The sequence below is a fragment of the Contarinia nasturtii genome, unplaced genomic scaffold, assembly GCF_009176525.2.
Source record: "Contarinia nasturtii isolate CC-2019 unplaced genomic scaffold, AAFC_CNas_1.1 Cnas_scaffold_630, whole genome shotgun sequence".
In the NCBI taxonomy this organism is placed as follows: domain Eukaryota; kingdom Metazoa; phylum Arthropoda; class Insecta; order Diptera; family Cecidomyiidae; genus Contarinia; species Contarinia nasturtii.
In genome coordinates, this window is record NW_022197981.1 from 3521428 (window position 1) to 3541526 (window position 20099).

The 20099-nt window shown below is 33.5% G+C and overlaps 1 protein-coding gene across 2 annotated transcripts; it reads right to left on the reverse strand.

Annotated features, from left to right (window-relative positions):
* Positions 1 to 893: 893 nt before the first annotated feature.
* Positions 894 to 14093, reverse strand: LOC116340131 (tetraspanin-2A-like). 2 transcript variants are annotated; one of them, XM_031766392.1, is made up of 6 exons: positions 14016 to 14093; positions 13386 to 13632; positions 3887 to 4084; positions 2874 to 3050; positions 2260 to 2445; positions 894 to 1631 (listed from the first exon to the last, which is right to left on the reverse strand). In XM_031766392.1, exons 2-6 carry the CDS (start codon positions 13485 to 13487, stop codon positions 1551 to 1553), a joined length of 744 nt encoding a protein of 247 aa, XP_031622252.1. In that variant the 5' UTR covers positions 13488 to 13632; positions 14016 to 14093; the 3' UTR covers positions 894 to 1550. The 2 variants fall into 2 exon arrangements, with proteins under 2 accessions (XP_031622252.1, XP_031622251.1); XM_031766391.1 differs by having other exon boundaries at positions 13386 to 13889; positions 14016 to 14042.
* Positions 14094 to 20099: the final 6006 nt, after the last annotated feature.

Here is a 20099-nt window from a genome sequence, read left to right on the forward strand (position 1 = left end):
CCAACTCTATTCTACCGGAAAATGAAAACCATTTCGTTACTCAAGCGACTTTAGCGCTGAAAAAAAAAATAGTAACCAACTACTATGCACAGACACATTCGCCTCACTCACACAAAACACTTATCGAGAAAAAAATAAAAATTTGTTTGGCACCAAAACGATTATCGGACCATTTCTGTATGTTATATTTCAAGCGATTTTGTTTCAATTTATTTTTTTTCAGAAATGGATTTCCTTATGTGCATTGTTTCGATCGGTTTTCGTTCACCTCTTGTTCGACAATTGAAGTACATGTGTGTGAATGCGAGGGTTGTTGGTGTGTATTTTTCTGTTTGCAAAACCATACCTGTGAGCGAAAAATCACCAATCGATTCGCAACAAATTTACGTGAGCAATGCTAACATTTGACAACCAGAAAAAATGTGTAAGACACAATCGAGAGACATATAAACATTGGCGACAAAATCTAGTTTCAATCCATTCGCGTCAATATACCACTTTCTTTCGCTTGCACATTTCCAATTTCTGCATTTGTTTATTGTTTTTTTTTCTCTTGTGATAGACATTTTTTTCTTCGTAGAAATGTTTTAAATCGTCTCGTATATTCTTTTCTATGGTTTTTTTAGTCCAATGTTTTTCGGGCAGCTTTGCTTCTTTTTGGTATTTATTCCGGTGCAGCACATCAAGTCATGGCGATATTATCCTCTTATTGTCACCCATTCACAACTTAAAATTGTGTGGATAAACAATTGATCTATTTTTTTATTCTTAATTAGCAGACGGTTTGCACAATTCTCTCACAATAATTTCAGTTCCATATTGTTCGATTTTATTTATTAAAATCAATTGGAGTATCACGCATGAATAAAACAAATTTCTTTTTCTCTTCGGAACAAGGCACAGAGTTTTTATTTCAATTATTTCGAACTTAAAATATAAATGTATAAAAACAAAAAAAAATCGTTCTATGCGTACTTCAGAGCTGTTTTTGTCGTCGAAACCGAGTGTGATTATACGTTTAATGGAAAAATGTGGAATGAAAATATGAAATTACAAGTACGTCTCGTTAACATGTTTCTCGATAAAATCATAAAAAATTCATTTGGCATTAAAATCGTCAATAAATTGTCTCTATTGTCAATTGAAAGTGGATTTGGATCGGTTATTACATAAACTTTAAATGTTAAACTTCAGCATAACATATCCCTTTTGTCATTTGATATACATATGTAATATATAAGGTAGTAAATGCTTTTCCTATAATAAAACGGATGATTATTAAAGAACACGAATTTTCAATGGAACGAACAAAATTTCACACATATACCACTAATTTTCTTTAAAACTACGCATTAAAAATGTTAATTGAATTTAAAATAAAAAAATTAAAAAAAAGAAGAAGAAAATCATAAATTTATTATGAACGTTGGACGTTAAATGTGTGCAAAAATGTCGCGTATGTTAGTGAATGCATTCTCATGCACATATTAGTCTATGTTGGGCAGCAAGAAACGTTCCTTCATTTCAAAAGTATAATAGCATAATAATAATTATTGTCTGTAGTTTCTGGCCTCATCCTCTTCCTTTTTAAGTGCCTGAATTAAAACGAAGCTTAGCACCACATTTATAACCTAAAATCAACGAGAGAGAGAGAGAAAGAGAACAAAAAGAATGAGCAAATGGAAAAAAATGCACAAGTTCATATTTCAGCAATGCAACCGGAATTTTCAACATTTTTATTCTGCCGTTGCATTTTGTATCCATGTGCATTGTGCAAATGATAGACTATGGCTTTTATATTATTGTATAGAATATACATATATGTATAAATATATTTTTGAAATGGAAAATTACATAAAATGATTGCAATGATAACTTGAAATGGACGATAGAGATAGATAGAGAAAGTAGAGAAGAAAAAAGCAAATTCAATGTTTTGGTTTATTTGGAGCTGAAAGCTCCACGAGATAACCACATGTGGTTTCAATGCAATTGAAATTTTCAAATAACCACATATTTTCCACATCGAACATTTCAAATTAATGCAAACGAATAAAAAAGAACGAAAAAAACTAAGCCTAATGATTAAAAAATCGCGGAAAAATGGTTTGTTTTAATGTTCAGAAATGTTGGGGTTGGAACATAAAAAAGATGCCAAAGATAGACATTTCCATCATTTTGCACAATACTCATAACAACTAGATATAAAATTGAATCTTTTCAGAATTCATTCGGTTTTCATTTGCAATCCATACGTACTTGAATGAGTGCAAGTGTCATCGCCAATCCGGCAACCCAACCACTTTTATCCTCAAGTAGCCAGGTCAGCTCATCAACACAGCCATGGAAAAATGCATTACCCGTTACAGTGTCCCGACATGTTGATGGCAATGGTTGACGCATAATAATATAGTCATTAGACCCATCTGCACCGCAGCAACCAATCTGGATTGGATAACGTTTTTTTTTTTTCATTCGTTGTTTGTTTGTTTTTGACATTGCATTGAAAAATGTGTGTTGGAATAAGCGAAAAGCATTTGTATTTCAATTGTCACATGGCAAATACGGTTTGCAGCATAGAATGAAGACACACAGCCGAGACGAGCAAAAAAAAGAATTGAAAAAAAATGTTGTCAGAAAATGGTTAAAATGGAACATAATAAAGAAAATAAAATTCAGAAACTCATATCGCAAAACCGCTTAACAAGATGTTAACAACGAAAAACCATTTTACTTTTCTCTTCTTTACTTTTGTATCATTTCGTTCTAATTCGGTTATCGATTTTATTATTAGATTTCGTATACGTTTTCATCTGTCTGTCATCGTTCGCAATTCGAGTGTGTTCTAATGTCTATGCATCTGATGTACTTACATTTTCCTGAATCATTTTCAAAACGGTCGTTGATTGAGGTGTAGACGATGACATGATTAAACGTCTCATTGAGTCACGAATGAATGGCTGTATGCTTGAATTTAGTGTACTGTAATCCAATAGAACAGCCGATCCAGCCACATGTATGATGAATGCTAAACATTGCGTTCCAATAAACTGTTGATGTGCACATCACCGTTTCGAAATCATGTTGATATTTCGTTTTGTGTGTTCATATCGTTCAGGCGTGAGACGGTTTAATGATGGCCACAGTAAAAAGTCCACGATGATGACGGTTTTATTGTATTTGATAGGCGATTCAGGCGCAGATGAGGGATAAAAACAACATGTAATTTTATTTATTGTTTCGTAATGTGTTTGCACAAAGCACACAAACGGTCAGCGTTGTCGTCATCGTCGTTGTCATCCGCATGATGAATTGAAAAGCAAAAAAAAAAACACAAGAAAAAAGAGAGAAATTGTTTGAAAAAAAAATATCGAAGTCGATTTTTTTTGTGGGGACTTAAAAATAGTAGAACCATCACATCACACCAATGATATACAGTGGAGATAAAGATTCCCAAAACTGGTAATTTTTATTTCGAATTCGTTTTCAGGCAAGAAGGTACATTGATAATAGAAAATAAGTAACCGAAGAGATTACTATCGTATAATCAATTTGTGTTTAAACAATTTGGAATTTACTGAATGAGCATGTTCCATTCATTGACATTTCATCGAATAAATGGACATATGAATTCAGTGAGTAGCTCACGGATATGTCACTCAATGTACCCATTATCTGCTATGTCTATACTTACAAGACTCTTATTGTGTTGCCTTTGAAGGTGTGTATAGAACTTTGTCAGATACTCTCATCGAATATACTTACTTCATCGATTCCCTCCACTCGGTCTACTCTCTTGTAAATTGTCCAAGAGTGGATCGTGTGGAAGAGGCAGACTGCTTTGACGATAAATAATACAGAATCTATTAAATAAGAAAATGCTTACCAAAAACAATCCCTGCGTATGCTCCATTAGTGCACTGCAACAGCCCAAAAATGATACAATCAATATTATCACCGAAGCAGCAATTAAAATGTAAATGCCAACATAGTAAACGTATATGTCTAATATTTGGATCCATTCTTCAAAACTTTTCTCCGCACGAATCCATACCGTTGCAATGAACATTCCAGCACCAATTATCTGTATAATGTAAAATCATTTATCACTATTATTAACTAATTTCTATCCTCTTCGGTTGTGGACACCAAAAATTCAAATATGGTAGCATATTTAGTGGACCCATGTTTAAGCTAGCAAACCAACTGCTGATAAAAGTAGTATTCGTAAAATTATGACCGATCATTGTACCAGACTTTATGATAAAGTATAGACTATCAGCGGCTAGTTAATGGCTAGTCGCAATTCAGCAACTGCTGAGCAGTTGGATCGAGCATTGGTGTGATATCAACACAAAAAGATACAGTGACAAGTGCACGCCTATGTTATGTGCACATACAATCAGTATCAGAATACGGCTTAAAAACTAAACCAGATAAAGGCAAAAAAAAAACACACACAAACATTTTAGAATAACAGCATGAGAAATGTTTATTTGTCATTTATGCATAGTAAAACGCTTTATTTGCGCAATGAAATGGGAGAAAAACGGTCAGGGTGTGTGTGTGTATGTCTGTGAATGTATACATTTAGCCACGAATTTTCAAATCCAATTTACTGCATTTCAAAATAACCGTCATGTGCACGTGTTGCCAGTAGTGTGGCTAAAAAACACATGCATTTTTGTTTACCTTCATCCAACCTTTGGTACCAAAATCGTTTTCTCTCTCTCTTTCTCTCTGACGTTATATGTCTCTCACTACCGTTTGCTGTGCTCATTTGACTAAATACATTCATTCAAACGCACGCACGCATGCACCCTCTCGCATGCTCTCTCTCTCTCTCTCTCTCTTGGTCTATCTGATTCTCTCGACGTCAACCTCTAAGAGTCAATCGATTTGTTTGTACATTGTCTGGCGGTTAAGAGGATTTATTACAGCATTCCAACGAAAATACCAACAAGTCAAAAACCATATTTTCTAGTGAACATACATATGTAGAGCACATTTTGTATGATTTGGCACCGTTTGTTCAACATCATTCGAAAACCATGCAATTCGACAATTCTCATGTTTGCTTTAGTCTTTCTTTCATTCTCTCAGTTGTGTTCTTGATTATTCTTTTGCATAATTTCTGATGTGGCATTGCATTGAATGGAATGCATTTGTCATGAGAGATGTTTTCGAACATTTTAAATTGTCTTTTGCTTATAAGATATGAATTTCATTCGACCAGCATTCACGAATAACTTATGTACGTTCTTGTCAAATGTGATAAAGGAATTTGAATGTTGTACCCTAATAGAAAAAAGTATATATCACACATATAACACACATTCAGATTGAAAACACACTAACCAGTAAAGATTTCTAGTCGAATTCCATAAAATGACCACTTAACTTAAATACATTTTGAACTTGCCCACTCTTCTGCAAATCGCTTTTGATTGAGAAATGATTCAACAATATTCAAGTATAAGCGTCAGAGCGTTTGATAACTTCAGATAGAGTTTCTTTGTATATTGAAAAGAAAAACTGTTTATTTCAACTAAAGCATTAATGTAAGCGAATGGTTCAAAATCTGAGTGAAGAATTGAAAATTGTCATGTATGAGAGACGAACTTTTACTGGTAAGAAATTCGATTTAAGTGTGCCTTAGTCATTTTCGAATTATATGTATACAAACATCGAAGATGCGTTATTTTAATTAAGTAACCAGTAAAATGAATGAAATTTTAATGAAATCGCATCCTATGCTCATCCACAACTCCAAATATAAACACAGAAAGCGAAAATATCTTAATCGCAATGCCTCACAATAATATTGTGTATCATCTATGCCGTTCGCATAATCTAATCTGAATTAATGAAGCATATATTTTGACGTTTCCTTTTGCCAATCCATTCACTTGTGCATAATTTTACACAGACCCTCAAAATTCTATATCTCAATCTATCTCACAGGCGCACACAAAACAACGACTATATAAACACCCATACAGAACGTACAAAACATTTAAATCATGTCGTCTTGTGCCAACTGTCTCGTTCAAACTCACACATTCGCACCCATGCCACTGTCCATTCTTATAGTTTTTCCACATGATGTGTGATGCGTAGTGGTATAGAGCGACAGTATTCCAGAACCACAGTAGATCCAGTAAAGTAATTCTAAGAAATCAGATACACATCATCAACAAAGTCATATTCGTAATAATAACCATATTACTTATTTATGTATCTGTGTTTATTCATTATTAACGGCACTATTGTTATAAAATCAAACATTTCGACCTCGTCCAATTGTGTGTTGTTGTTAATTGTAAACTTGCTAGTAATTAGTTTAGCATATGTGCACAACATTTTCAATTCACATTGATTTTCTTGTCACCAAGATCACTCGTTCTCTGTCCCTATGCCGTGCTATATTGTTATTCTTCATTGTTCAACGCGTGTATATATGTGCGGCGGTGAGAATTTCTTTATGGTATCTTTATTATTCGTGGATGAGCATTCTGAAAGCAAATCATTCAGTGGCAACCAAATGAATTTACCGAATAGAAAAGTAATTTAGCATCTGCCCTATCTGATTGAAATGCCTAAGACATTCTCAAATCGCAAATGTTGAATTGAATTTTTTCAACATTTATTTCGGACAAAAACCGTTCGTTGCATTTCCATTTGTTAATTGATAGCACTTGCGTTCATTCCCTTGCTCGGTCGGTACGCCGTCAAGAATGATTGATTTGATAGCATTTTTCAAAGTGAAACAGAACGAAAAATTCATGCAAATTCTATATAGTTTGGATGTTCATCAACCGTAAACGAGTTTGATCTAGATTTAGGCTTGGACGAACAACCAATACATACCATAAACGAATGAACGCCAAAGAAAACATATTAGTGAAGTTTCTTTAAATGCTTCATTAAATTGGACTGTACACCCGAAAAGTTTATCTCTAAGTTTTTGAATATTAAATGAACGATGATAATATAGCAATAACAATGAGCCCAAGTAAGATGGGATGAATAAAGCTCTCTGTCTATTTTTCTCTCATTCAATCACCAAATTTTTCGCTCTCGGTTGGCCGTTCTCTCATAGTTGCAATCAAGAGAAAAACAAGATAGGCAAAGTAAGAGGTCGAAATAAAGATCAAATAATGAAAATGACGATGGTGGACCAATTCATTTTCTAGATATTCGTCACTATTACACCAGACATATTTTGTGAATATCGGGTTCATCGTTATATGCATAATTGTTGGTTTGGAAAATACAATTTCACTATTTGCCGTCGATTGGATGCCGAGGACGGAAATGAATATCGTTGGCAGAAAATATGCATTAAAATACACATGCAAGCCTACCATAATCATCTTGGAACGTTCATTGTGCATCATTTGAATATAGATTTGAGCTGTGTTATCATCAATGTGCTGCCAACGAACATATGATATTTGTATGAGATGAATATAGGCTTGATGTTTTGGATGAATGTCTACCTAGGATGAAACCATCATGTAGGACACCCCATCTCCCTTTCTCTCTCCATGATTTGCAGACTATATGCAATCCGACCGGTGAAAACATGAAACGTCATTTACAGCAATTTTTACCATTGTAGCGATACTACAATCGTTTCGTATGTCTCTATAGACATAGCAGTTTCAAAAATATATGCCTATTCTTCGTTAAATGAGAAAATAATGGTTTTTTATGGTTTTGTTTTTGTTGTTATTATATATCCATCAGTATATTTGAAATTCATCTGCAACACATTTTCATGTGTCGAATATGAGAATATGTTCGACATAAAAACACTTATCATTATTATGGAAACATTTCGCTTTTACAGACAAAGATACAGAAATGGATAATGAAGCGGTCGACTTTAACAATTGATGCATGCCTGATGTCAGCAATTTTGAGATTCGTAGCGAATGCGTTTGTAAGTCTCTGTGTGTGTGTTTTACATAGATTCATTTGGTGTTTACTTTAAAAATGTTTTTTTTTTCAATTTTTTGAGACTCAAATCTCACCGACATGTACAATATTTTAGCCTTATTTTTGTGTATATTTGTTTTGATTTTGTGTCCGAGAATTATGAAAATATTCAACAATGCACTGCAATATTTGATGCCCATTTCGGAATAAATGCATGATGATAATCAAGAAAATAGGAATATTTAGATATGAAGCTTTTGATGTTTTGATTCAATTTATATGATAAGTGGCTATAGTAAGCTGCTGATGCTGCTCTATCATTGTGGCTTTTCAAAGAGTTTTGTTTACCAAATGGGTCAGTTCTTAAGAGTTAAGAAATGTTTACTGTACCCATTGGATGTGAACTTTGATTTACAAAATGGAATTATGAAACCATACAATCAAGTTTGCAGATGGTTAGTATTAAACCTCAGAAATTGAATCGATGACTTGTGAACCGAATCAAATTCTCTCTCTCTCGTCTATGTTTCGGTTTATACAGTTTTGCAGCCGAAAATTTTTGCCAGTTGCCGAGAATGAATTCCATTTGAATAATTTCTTTTTCTCTGTCTCATCTTCTTCTCTCTGCACATTCAAATCTTGAAGGTAAAATTAAAACCCATGAGATATTCAGGCATTCAATTAATGCAGAATATATATGGTTTGGATGTGTATTAGAGTGCTTCAAATTTGAAATTGAAATACATAGATTATTTTCATCGAATTTTATCATCATTGGAGCGTTATTTTCAAAAGCATATGTGCATGTTGTGTGCATACACCCTAATGCAAATGTGAATAATGCCATGTTGATAAACACCGTATGCGAACCGAATGCTAGTAATAATCATATTGCAAAATGAGTAGGGCCTGGCAGTGGCTTGCCACATATGACAACAATATTGCCTACTAGATGCTCAATGATTGCATGTATATTAACAACGAAAGAAGCTTCCTTTCTCTCGAGTGATGTTGTTGTCGACTCGAATTACTTTTTGCCTTTCGGTGTGGTTTAATATCCAGTTGCACATACGCACACGTACACATACACGTACATATTCATATATGCAGCCAGAATTAGCTAGATAAAAGTGAAATACTCTGTTGAGCGCCGCACTGACCAATAACATATTTTGGTTGAGATGATTATATTCTGGGTTTCATCGCGCGGTACATCGTTTTTCATACGGTTCAACATAATTATGGCATTTTGATTAACTATCTACTTTTGAGCTTAGAAATGCTATGGAATTCGCTGCATTTTTTGTACCATCCTTTTGAGTGGTACTCAATTTCTTGTGCACAGTATGTACCTTAATCCATGCATGACTCACGTTTTATGGAAATTGAAATGACTAATCGATTGACTATAGATTTATATATATATCTATGATATGAGCAATGTCGTTTATGCGAGAAATGTCTGCAAACTGTCATGCATAATCCATACATATGGATTTTCTGCAAATATACTTATACTTTGACGTTAGATTTGTACGCCTTTGACGTTTGAGTATGCGTGAATATCTATGAATGCGTATTGTATTGGAATTGTTTGAAATATTCTCCGTTCAAATATATTGGAATATTGATGGGATTCCTTATGACGTTTCACATTTTTTTTCATTAGTATTGCGATATTGTTGATCTTTCCAATTTTGGGTAACATATAAAATGAAAATAACATTTCTCCAACTCTTTTCTATTGAACAATGTGCGAGAGGCATTCATAATTTACCCATGTAGATTGTCTGACTCTGTTCTTGTCGAAAAGAATAATTGAATGATTGAGAATAATAGAGGGAATAAAAGTCGGGAAACTGCTTATCTTTAGCAATTTACTGATAAGAGATGAGAGATGACTCGACTTTGAGTAAAAAATGTGTGACCTTAAATTTGATCAAAGTCAATAAGGACATAAGTTCGAAAGGTTCAAAATTCCCATTTTTATTCACATCAAATCTCATTTTTTATTAGAACATCGGATCGAAGCCCATTGTATTTCATTTAACAAAGTCACAAAATAATTTGGCATCGATTTGAAACCTTGTGATGTGAAAATTTTCCATTTTATTGTGATATAACCGAGAGAGTGAGTGCAGCATGTGAAAACTAATAATTTGACATCAGCCAATGAGCAAACTAATTTCGAAATGGATTTTGTCAACCACAACATGGCACATTGTATACGTTTTGCAGAAAGGTAAAATATGAAAATATAAAATCAATGTCAGCGTGGGTGCAAATGCGTATAATCATTCAAAGCAGCAAAACGGTTAATCAAAGTAACCGCATACATATGACAGAATTTTAATCTCGCTGTGTATATATGTGTGTGTTTTTTTCTCCATTAAATAGTTTGAAATTGAATCCGTGAAATGCACAGCGTACAATTTCATTGTGGCAACAAACAAAAAAACGTTTCACGTGTATGCATACAGGAATTGGATTTGTCAATTTCGTCTTTCATCAAATTAATACATTCATTTATTCAATCATTTCGTTTCGACTGCATAATATGTGATTTGTTCGGCTTCATTTTCGTGCTTTGTCACTTTTTCTATTATCCGATTCACATAAATAATATGAAAAATGAATCCTTTTGAGCACCCATGCATTTGAACAGACAAAAAAAATACAAGCAAAAAATCATATCGTCAGTTGATTACGTGCAGCACGACTGTGACGAATTTCTACGTTTTACGAAGGAAAAGCAAGAATAATAATATAAAATTGCATAGTCAAAGTAACAAAAACGAAAGAAGAAAGAATTTGGTTCAAACGAGTTCATTGAAGACGAAAATAGATTGAAAAGCTTGAATATTAATAAAAATTCATCGTGTATACAAACAATATATTCGAGTGCACATCGTAAATACTATTACAAAAGAGCAGGAGAAGCAGAACGACAAAGAAAGAGAGGAAAAATGCACACATTTCCAATTTTATAGCTTATCATTCTGTCGTAATTTTTCTCCCCTCCCCATCTCAATCTCGCCATGGAAATAATTCAATGTGCACATTTACGAATATTATGCGTGCATTCATATCATTCCCGTTGTGTTAACATAACAGAGGCCATGTGAAGCGATGAATCACTGAACACAGTCATCGTCATGTATGCGTGTATTTTCTTCGGAAGAATTTTTTGGAAAAACCGTGTACATTTCGTTGGAAAGAAAAGGAGAGAGAAATGCACAATCAAGTTGATGATATCATTTTTTACATATTTAGGCACAAAATAGTTTACAAGGATATTAAAAATGAAATTTCATAGACGGTTTGCTTCTTTGTGCCAATACACATTATATACTATGTGTTTATGATGTGACTGGTGACATCTCGTCGGTACCACATATTAAAAAAAAAAAAAAAAAAAAAATCGAATTTTATGCTTACGCAAATGATTCCTAAATATGAATTACAATATTGTTGACTTCAAAAATCCTACACTGAATTTTAACCAAAATAGTTTTGTGTGTATGCTTCAAAGAAAAATGTCTTCAAGCTATGTTACATGGAGTATATTTTATCAAACAGAACATATTTGTGGGAGCATATTTGATTTTCTGAAACTTACAAAATTTCATTTATCACAAAACTGTGGTTTCTTTGCCTCTCTCCATTGAACGAAATAATTCAATTTTCAAAAAAAAAAAAACTATTTAGCATCAACGGTTTTTGTTATATGGTACAAAAACATCGCTATAGCATATGCATTTCCCTGCATGAGTCACATGTATACCAAATTCAGTGAATCTAGCCCAAATTATGACTTACATGGTGTTCGAAATTAGTTTTGTTTCGGCAATTATATCTGCTTTTTCTTTGATTAAACATTTACTTAAGCATTTTTACGATAAATCACCTCTTTGATCTTGATACGTAACTACTCGGTGGTATGCATCTATAAAACTTAGTTGATTAATTAAATTGCATGAAAAGATTGTTTGTGAAAATTTTAATTAAAACGTTCTATCAGAGCATAGCATATTTAATTATACGAATGACAAACACAATTTTAATTTGGCCATCAATTATGCTTGAAGTACTTTTTTTTTTTAATATGACAAACAACTTTGATGACTCATTGATGCAATAACAACAATTGTAGGTATATTCCGAGTGAGTGTACGGCATTTTGCGTTTGATTGCAAAATTGCCGGAGTTTCAAAGAACGAAACTTCACAAAGATTAACTAATCGATGTGTAAACGTAATTGGAAAAGAAACCCATATAAAAAGTTATGCTCTGTTTGAATTAATTGCGTAAATGGTTGATTCTTTTTAATTAGGTTGACAAACAATGGCATTGATGCAGTTGAAGTAATGGAAAGGATTTACTAAAGTACCCCATTTTTCTGTTAATTAAATTTACTTTCATCTATCGAGTTGCATTCATCGAAAATAGAGCGTGCATACCTCATGCTTGTTGACGGAAATGTTCACGAATTTACATTTTTATTGAAATAGAGATCCATTTATTCTTCAAATTCAAATTGGATTTTTCTTTTCGCCCCGAAACTCGGAAAATATAAAACGAAACAGAGCAAAAACAAAATGCAACGAAGAAAGAAAATTACATATTGAGTCTATTGCATCGAGGATTTATGGACATTTCGTTCGATTGTATATTCATGCCAATATTGCAACATAATCGAGTGAGCTCATGAATATGTACACAGACGATATTGTGTCGCGTAAATGTGTTAAACATGCAATCCATATGCTATTGTTCAATTCTTACCGCTCTGACATACATCCAATCCATATACATATTACACATACAATCGTGAATTGTTTCAAGATTTTATTTCAACCAACGGCGTCTCTCAATCTCTATCACTATTTGTATATGAGAGAATGAGACACCTTTTCGCTACGACATCGTTGTTGCTTCTGTGTTATAGCATTTCTTATCAGCGCATTCAATTGTAGACGCTGTACACACACTCTATGGTGAAACCGAATTGCGATAAACTTTTTTTTAGTTTTCTTAATTGAATTGCGACATCGATTCATACATAGCAATGAATCATCGCACGACTAATACGTTATGATGCATAAATTTCGAAGAATTTCCAGGAAAATCAAATGTCTGGTGTGTGTGTGTTTTTTTTTTCTTCACTTGTTTTATGCCAGTACTAAGGAACTTTATAAACGTTTTGCTTGTTCATTTTTGTGATTCTCGTATGTCTGTCTGCCGATTCGTGCATTTGATTTTCAATTCCGAAATGTATACGAATTATAAAACACTGTTTTAGTCATGTTTTCGTTCATTTCGTACTTTTTTTGTTGGCTCAATTGATCGAAAAAGGGAATTTGAAATTGCGAAGGTGATGCTGCTGGAAAAACTAAAACACATACACACAACTTGTCTATGTTTCACTCTCGTTCACTTACCCATGCAATGATGTTGAAACAGAATATGGAATATTTTATGGTCGATATTTGATTTTCCAATTTAGCCATGTTGGCTCCTTGACCATTTCCTTTGCCAGCCATGTCACTTCGTTTCGTTCAGCCTTCTCTTTCTCCAAGTTTTATTCTGCGTTTGCTTATACTGTGATCCGATTACATCGTCACCCCTTTACTTTTTTTTTATTTGGATTCGGTCTACACAAACTCTATGCTTCCAAATTGATTTTCTCTATTTCGAAAGCAAATTTAAACTGATATATTCACACTGATACAATAATAAAATTGAATTGAACGTCAAGCACGGGCTTCAATTTTCAGGTCAATCAGATAACACAATATTAAAAATTGGCTTGTTAAATTATAAATTTTATTTGAAAGTTTTTACTTTAACTAAAATGCCAAATCAATTTACTTTTTTTTAATCAAACACGTCGCTTTTGTAACTATTTGAGTAACGATTTTTGCACAAACTTTTTAAGTTAATCACTGTATACAATGTATGATTTTTTCAATTCGAAAAATGTTCAAATCAAATGAATATCAATTATTTTTCATTGGAATGATATTGAGGAAAAAGAATTTAATTTGAATATCAAGTTAAAAGACACTCACTTGTACTATTAAAACCTCGCCCTATATTCGGGTCACAAACTAAATGTTCGACATCTAATACGATATGAGAATATGTGAAATTCATTGCACGAATTGACTACGATTGTTCATATCATATCTTTGGTTGATTTTTGTGTGGCAATCTATTCGTGTGTTTTCTTCACATGGTTCCGTTTTTTTAAGTGTGTGAATTACGCTATCTATGTCGTTTTGTTATTATTAGTATAAAAATTCATTGGAATTCTTCATTCGTTGGATCTCTTTCGTTGGGATTCAACCTGTTTCGATTACAAAATACATTGTGTGTGTGTGATGTGTGCAGAAAAAGATAATCTTATCTCTTATCGTGCGTTTGTTTGTGAGCGTTCTTTAACTCGCTCGATCTCACAGCGTTGAAGCCGTGACAATATCGCGAGCGTAAGATAAGACAGCCCGCTAGTATGAATACGCGCGATATCTTACACGAAACAGCAACAATAAAATACACACCATGAATATAAGCTCGAAATATGAAAGAGACACCGAAGTGTGATAAAATGTTTGTTGCCTTTTTTGTATTGTTTCGTGTATTCATCCCATTCATCGTTTTGTATGTACATTTTGTTATTCAGATTTTCTATTCTGATCTTTGAAATTAAAATTGGTCTATATACATTCTCAATTGAAGAGATCTCTAGCACACACATCAATCATAAATATTCCGATGTTCGTAAGCATTCGTATTTGCTATTCACGCTGCTCTCTTGCTCCCACTTTTTTGATATTTTTTTTTTGGTTTGATGGGATTGCCGTTCTTTTGATTCGATTTGTTTCGACCTAGGCAGCATGAAATTCGAAATTGAGATGAGGAAAATAAACCATTTTTCATTTTTCGGCTTTGTTTCGCTTTCAACCTTCCAAGAGCGAGCATCATAAAAAAAAATCGCTCAATATTTATGCAAAAAAAAATCATTTTTAACATGTAATCACCATCAACTTCGTCATCATTCGACGAAAAAGATCGAGCGGCTGCACAAAAAGAGACTTCAATGTTAACAAATGTATTTAATTCGTAATCAATTGAATCGAGACATGGACGCAGTTTTTGGGTGTGCTGTATGCTGTCGTGTATGCTTTGTTTGATTTGGTGTGTACGTTGTTTGGATGCGCTCAAGTCCGTTATTGATGTGTTTATTTGATATTTCGCTACAAATGTCATTGCTATTGCTGTTGATGATTTTTATTTTCCGGGTTCTTCGTTCAAGAGATGCAGAAGCCAACATTTTGTAGGAAAAATCAAACATTTTCCATATATGGTTGGATGAACGTGCATTACCGTTGTTAAAATGGCACGCACAAACACAAAACATTTCTCTTCCATTGCCAATCATTTGTTTTTGTGGCTTTGGTCGTACGTATGTGTGAGCGCACGAACGAAATGTTATCAACACAATAACAGTAAAAGCATCTATTATCGTTATCAGGGCGATTTTATTTTTTTCTTCTCTTCTTCACTCGTATTACCTTTTTTTAAAGGAAATTCTTTGAATGAAAAATGTGAACAAACACGCACGATGTGTATGTGTAAATAGACACACCTGCACGTACATTTTGGGTACGTATACGAAATTAAAACGACTATGTTGCAGCGCACCAAATAGTAAACATACACATTCACATTAAAAAGGTTCGAAAAATGCCGAGAGACGACGAAAGTAAACGGAAATCAATGACTAAAAACCTATTTCTGCAAACGTACATACACAGACAGAGAAATGGGGCCAATGACTAATGAATTGAATGTATGCAACATTTTTTTCGCCATATTCACCATTTATTGTCTATATTTCTGTGTGCTCGACGTGGTGCGTATTTTTTTTATTTCGTTTAAGGCCATTGTGATAAGAATTTTATCGTTTTCACAGCAGCCGTACTATACGGTGTTCATTTGCTGGCTTTTATGCGACGATAATGAATGTAAAATACCGAATTTTGGTAACGTTCATTTATACACGCACTCCAGCCTTTTTTTTCTTCTTTTCTTTCTATTTTTCTCTTTCAACTTTATGCGGTCTCTGATTAATGCTATTGATTTCTAATCAAAATTCTGCTGACAACCATTTCACATCATAAACATCTTTTATTTACCTGATTCTAAATCAATGTATATTTTGATTGGATGTTTTTTTTTTTGGCTCGTAGTTTATTATGCATATAGACAACATCAATTATGTGCCTATTCAGTGTCTATTCAGCGTTGAGTTATTTAATGAATTTTCTTTTATCGCCTTTTACCTTTTATACCGGCTGAAAGTGCGTTGGCTTTTCATTGAGATGAAATGCTCGTAATTTATCTCCATCGAATAGATGTACATGTCTATTTTATCCTCAATCCATTTTTAGTTACAAATCGTTAATAAAAAAAAACACACCAACATTTCAGTCGATCTCTTGTAACCTTTTTTCCCTTGTATTTTCACAGTCGTTTTAATCTTGATCTATTTGGTTGATGTTGGGATGAAAATATAACGAAAAAAAAAACACTTTACGATTATGCTGCTTACCAGCTAAATAAATGCGAAGAGTTCCCATCTCTCGTATATCATATGACCACGGGCTGTTTGTCGATTTCTTTTTTAATTTTAGTCCACACAAACATGCAACCAAAGATACGGCGACATTTCGAAGTAGCTGAGAGAAAAAAAAACGAATTTCTCTTGATTGCTTTGACGGAGCGTAGATGAAAAATGTTCGGTAAGCCAACCAAACATGACGGCGAAGATAGTAAACGCATTCGTTCCTTTTTATTTTTCATCATTTTTATACCCTACATGAATCGTTTATTTTTATTTATTTATTTTTGTTGTTTTCTTTCGGTTTTTTTTTCGGTGTCACATCATCAGGATATTTGACAATTATATAGAATGTATGGTGAAAATGACCCAAATCAAATCGGATTTAAGGGTTGGCAATTTATTTAAAAATATTTTCGCATTGTTTTATTTTCCACACATTTCTTTTCTTCAGCTGGTTGGATGTTATTATCTTGGAAACGGTTCGGGAAATTGGAATGGCTTTGCTCTCTCTCTCTCTCGCCACTGTTTGCTATTTCATAATTTAATGTGAGGAAGAAAAAGGACACGTTTTACCATTCGTAAATCATTCAATGGATTGTGTGCTTCCACAAGAAAATCCCTAAATGATATCGAAAATACATGGAGTAAACACAAACAATTTCTCCCTTCATTTCTTATCGATGACACGTACTTTTCCATTTCAAACTATATCACAAACAAAACTCAAATAAAATTTTCAAGTGGATCCAATAAATCGCATCCATACTCTCTAACACACACACAAATTATATATAATAAATAGCCAATTGTAATTCGTATTTGTCTAAAACGATGACGATACATATGTCCTCATTTACACTTATCGTTCAGCGATCATCCGGCGAAATAATAATAACCGGCTCTTTTTTTAAAGCATGAAAAATGACCAATTGTATGGCCAAGAAAATATGATGTTTTATGCAATTAATTTTATGGGAATTTACTTTAAATCCCCTTGTTTTAAATTTGGGCTTAACCCTTTTTTTGTTCTCGACCCCTCCGTTCTCTATCTGCGGTAAGTGTGTATACAAATCAAATGATCTATGGGGGGGGGATTAAAATGCTTTGTATACACAATATACCTATTTCATAACTACTACCTGTGAAAGGACTCCGTTCCACTAAATACATGAACTCAAAAATGGTTCACTATCTGGAGAATGTAGAGAAAGATTTACAACATTTACTAACTATATCATATAAATCATTTACAAGCTCTTGTTATTTTTACTATTTTTTTTGCGTTCGCTCGCTCATTCTTTCTTTCTCCCTTTTCGATTCGGTACGATTTACATATATATTGGATTTATGAATGTACAGTGTACACACAATAAATAAATGGCTGTTCAATTTCATTACAACGCGCATAATAACTACAACTGAATACTCAATGTATCGACTCTAATTACATGGTGAATAAATTATGAAATGAAATCACAACCGTCGCTCAACCATAATTTGTATTTGGATATTCATAGTTTTGAGATTGCTTAAAATAAATGTAAAACTGCATTTTAAAATCAAGTAAAGCGAATGGATGGTTCAATCGCACACATTTTAATGTGTATATTTAATGTAATTTAATTAAAAATTTTGCCAATATTTTACTCAAACAAAAAATATTGCGAGTCAGTCACGAAGAGTTGCAGTTTTCTAAACTTGAATCTACTTCACTGTATTCATCGACTTTTTCAGCCAGACAGTCGATTGATATTGATTTCTTTTTTGTGCCGTATGAATTCACAAAATTCTTAGTTGCGGTAAAAAAAAATTGCAAATTTTAAATGCTTTGAACTTCCAATCAATATTCGTAACGAACTATGTAACGGGCTTTCTAACATGTATTGCAAATTGCTGACACCATCCAGCCATCATCAGCACATAGAAATTATTTTATTTCACCGTCAGAGACGATAATGGAAAAACGGAAACCGTTGTAAGCACAAGCAAATATGAGCGATAAATTTATCTGTTGTCCGGTTTATGAATACTTTCGAAAAGTCAAGTGCCAAACCTGTCTGTGTGTGTTTGATATAGTTAAAACATTTCGATGTAAATATTCAGTGTCTGTAGGTGTCTTTAATTTTGCCCACTGAACAGTTGGATGGTGTTTGTGTGATTCAAAAACATTTGCAAATTATTATTAAAATTACGTGAATATTCGATGTTGTTTTGGCTTAACCGACAGTCCACCACATCGCGTACCATCAGTCTCTTTCTTGGTGCACAGCACTCTACGCAGCACCGCTCCAAAAATGAGACGGATAAGAGAGAACATTGTACTCTAGAATGCATAAAATATCAGACACAAAAAGAGTCAAATAAAATGGAAAAACCAACAAAAAAGTGCTAAGCTTTTCGGTGAATTCACACATAAACCGAGTTTGCATGGCATTCGTCCACTTTGTAGCATACAGCAACACCAACAACAGCAGATGTGGCGCAATAACGAAGGTGATGGCAATCGTATACAAAATCGCTGGCTATAGCCAACTATAGTTTTAGTCAAATAGTAAATGTGCATCCAAATAACAACCAAATGAAACCAGACATCCCGAATTTAGGTTCAAAAACCAAAAAAAAAAATTATGCTCCACACAACAAGTGAAAAACGAGACGAAATTCAACAAAATTGCTTTAAAGAAAATTCTACGTAAACTCAAGAGCAAACATGAAAATGAACGAGAAAAAAAATTATATTTAAATTAATAAAACGTAATGGAGGCTCCTTTTTTTTACTCGATCTCTCTTTATAGTGTGTCGTCTCATACTTTTTCAGCCCAACACTCATTCTCTGGTGTTTTTTTTCTTACCCGACTGGGGTGGGCTGAAGCTGATGGTAACAACGGAATGTTAACATCTACATTTATGAATTTACAATAGAAATACATTTGCATTTCTCTTCTGAAAGACTCTTTCTTTGTGGCCTTTCCATGTTCGCTTAAAAATTCGTTCGAATTAATTACAATTTGATAAAGAAATTTTCTATGGTATTTCATTATTTCAGGGTGCGTTTTTTTTTTCATTTCACTTCTCTCCGTCTCTCCATTCTTCGTTTTCCACTTATTCTCATAAGGATTGCAGTTGAATGCTTTCACAATCAACCACACAACTTTTTTTCGGTGACTCTATGTTAATGTATGTGTCAGCCTCTTTGGACAAATGAAACACAGTTGGATGCGTGTATTCAATTTATAAAAAAATACAAAGAAGAAAAAACACGGAAACGAGAAGTACTCTACGATGACAATCCTTGAAAGTGGTTGCACTCAGATGAACATTTGGCTAGGCTATTTGCCATTTCCGATTTTTTTATATAGACTAAGAGAATTCTCAATGATCTTGACATCGGCATTTGGTTTTAAAAACATGTTCCTCCTCATTTTCTTCCACACCTTTCCTCCTCCTCAGAGGAGCAATCTCTGAAATCCTCGAAAATCAATGGGCTAATAGAGTGAACTTTCTAACACCAAATGAAGGGGAGTCGGAT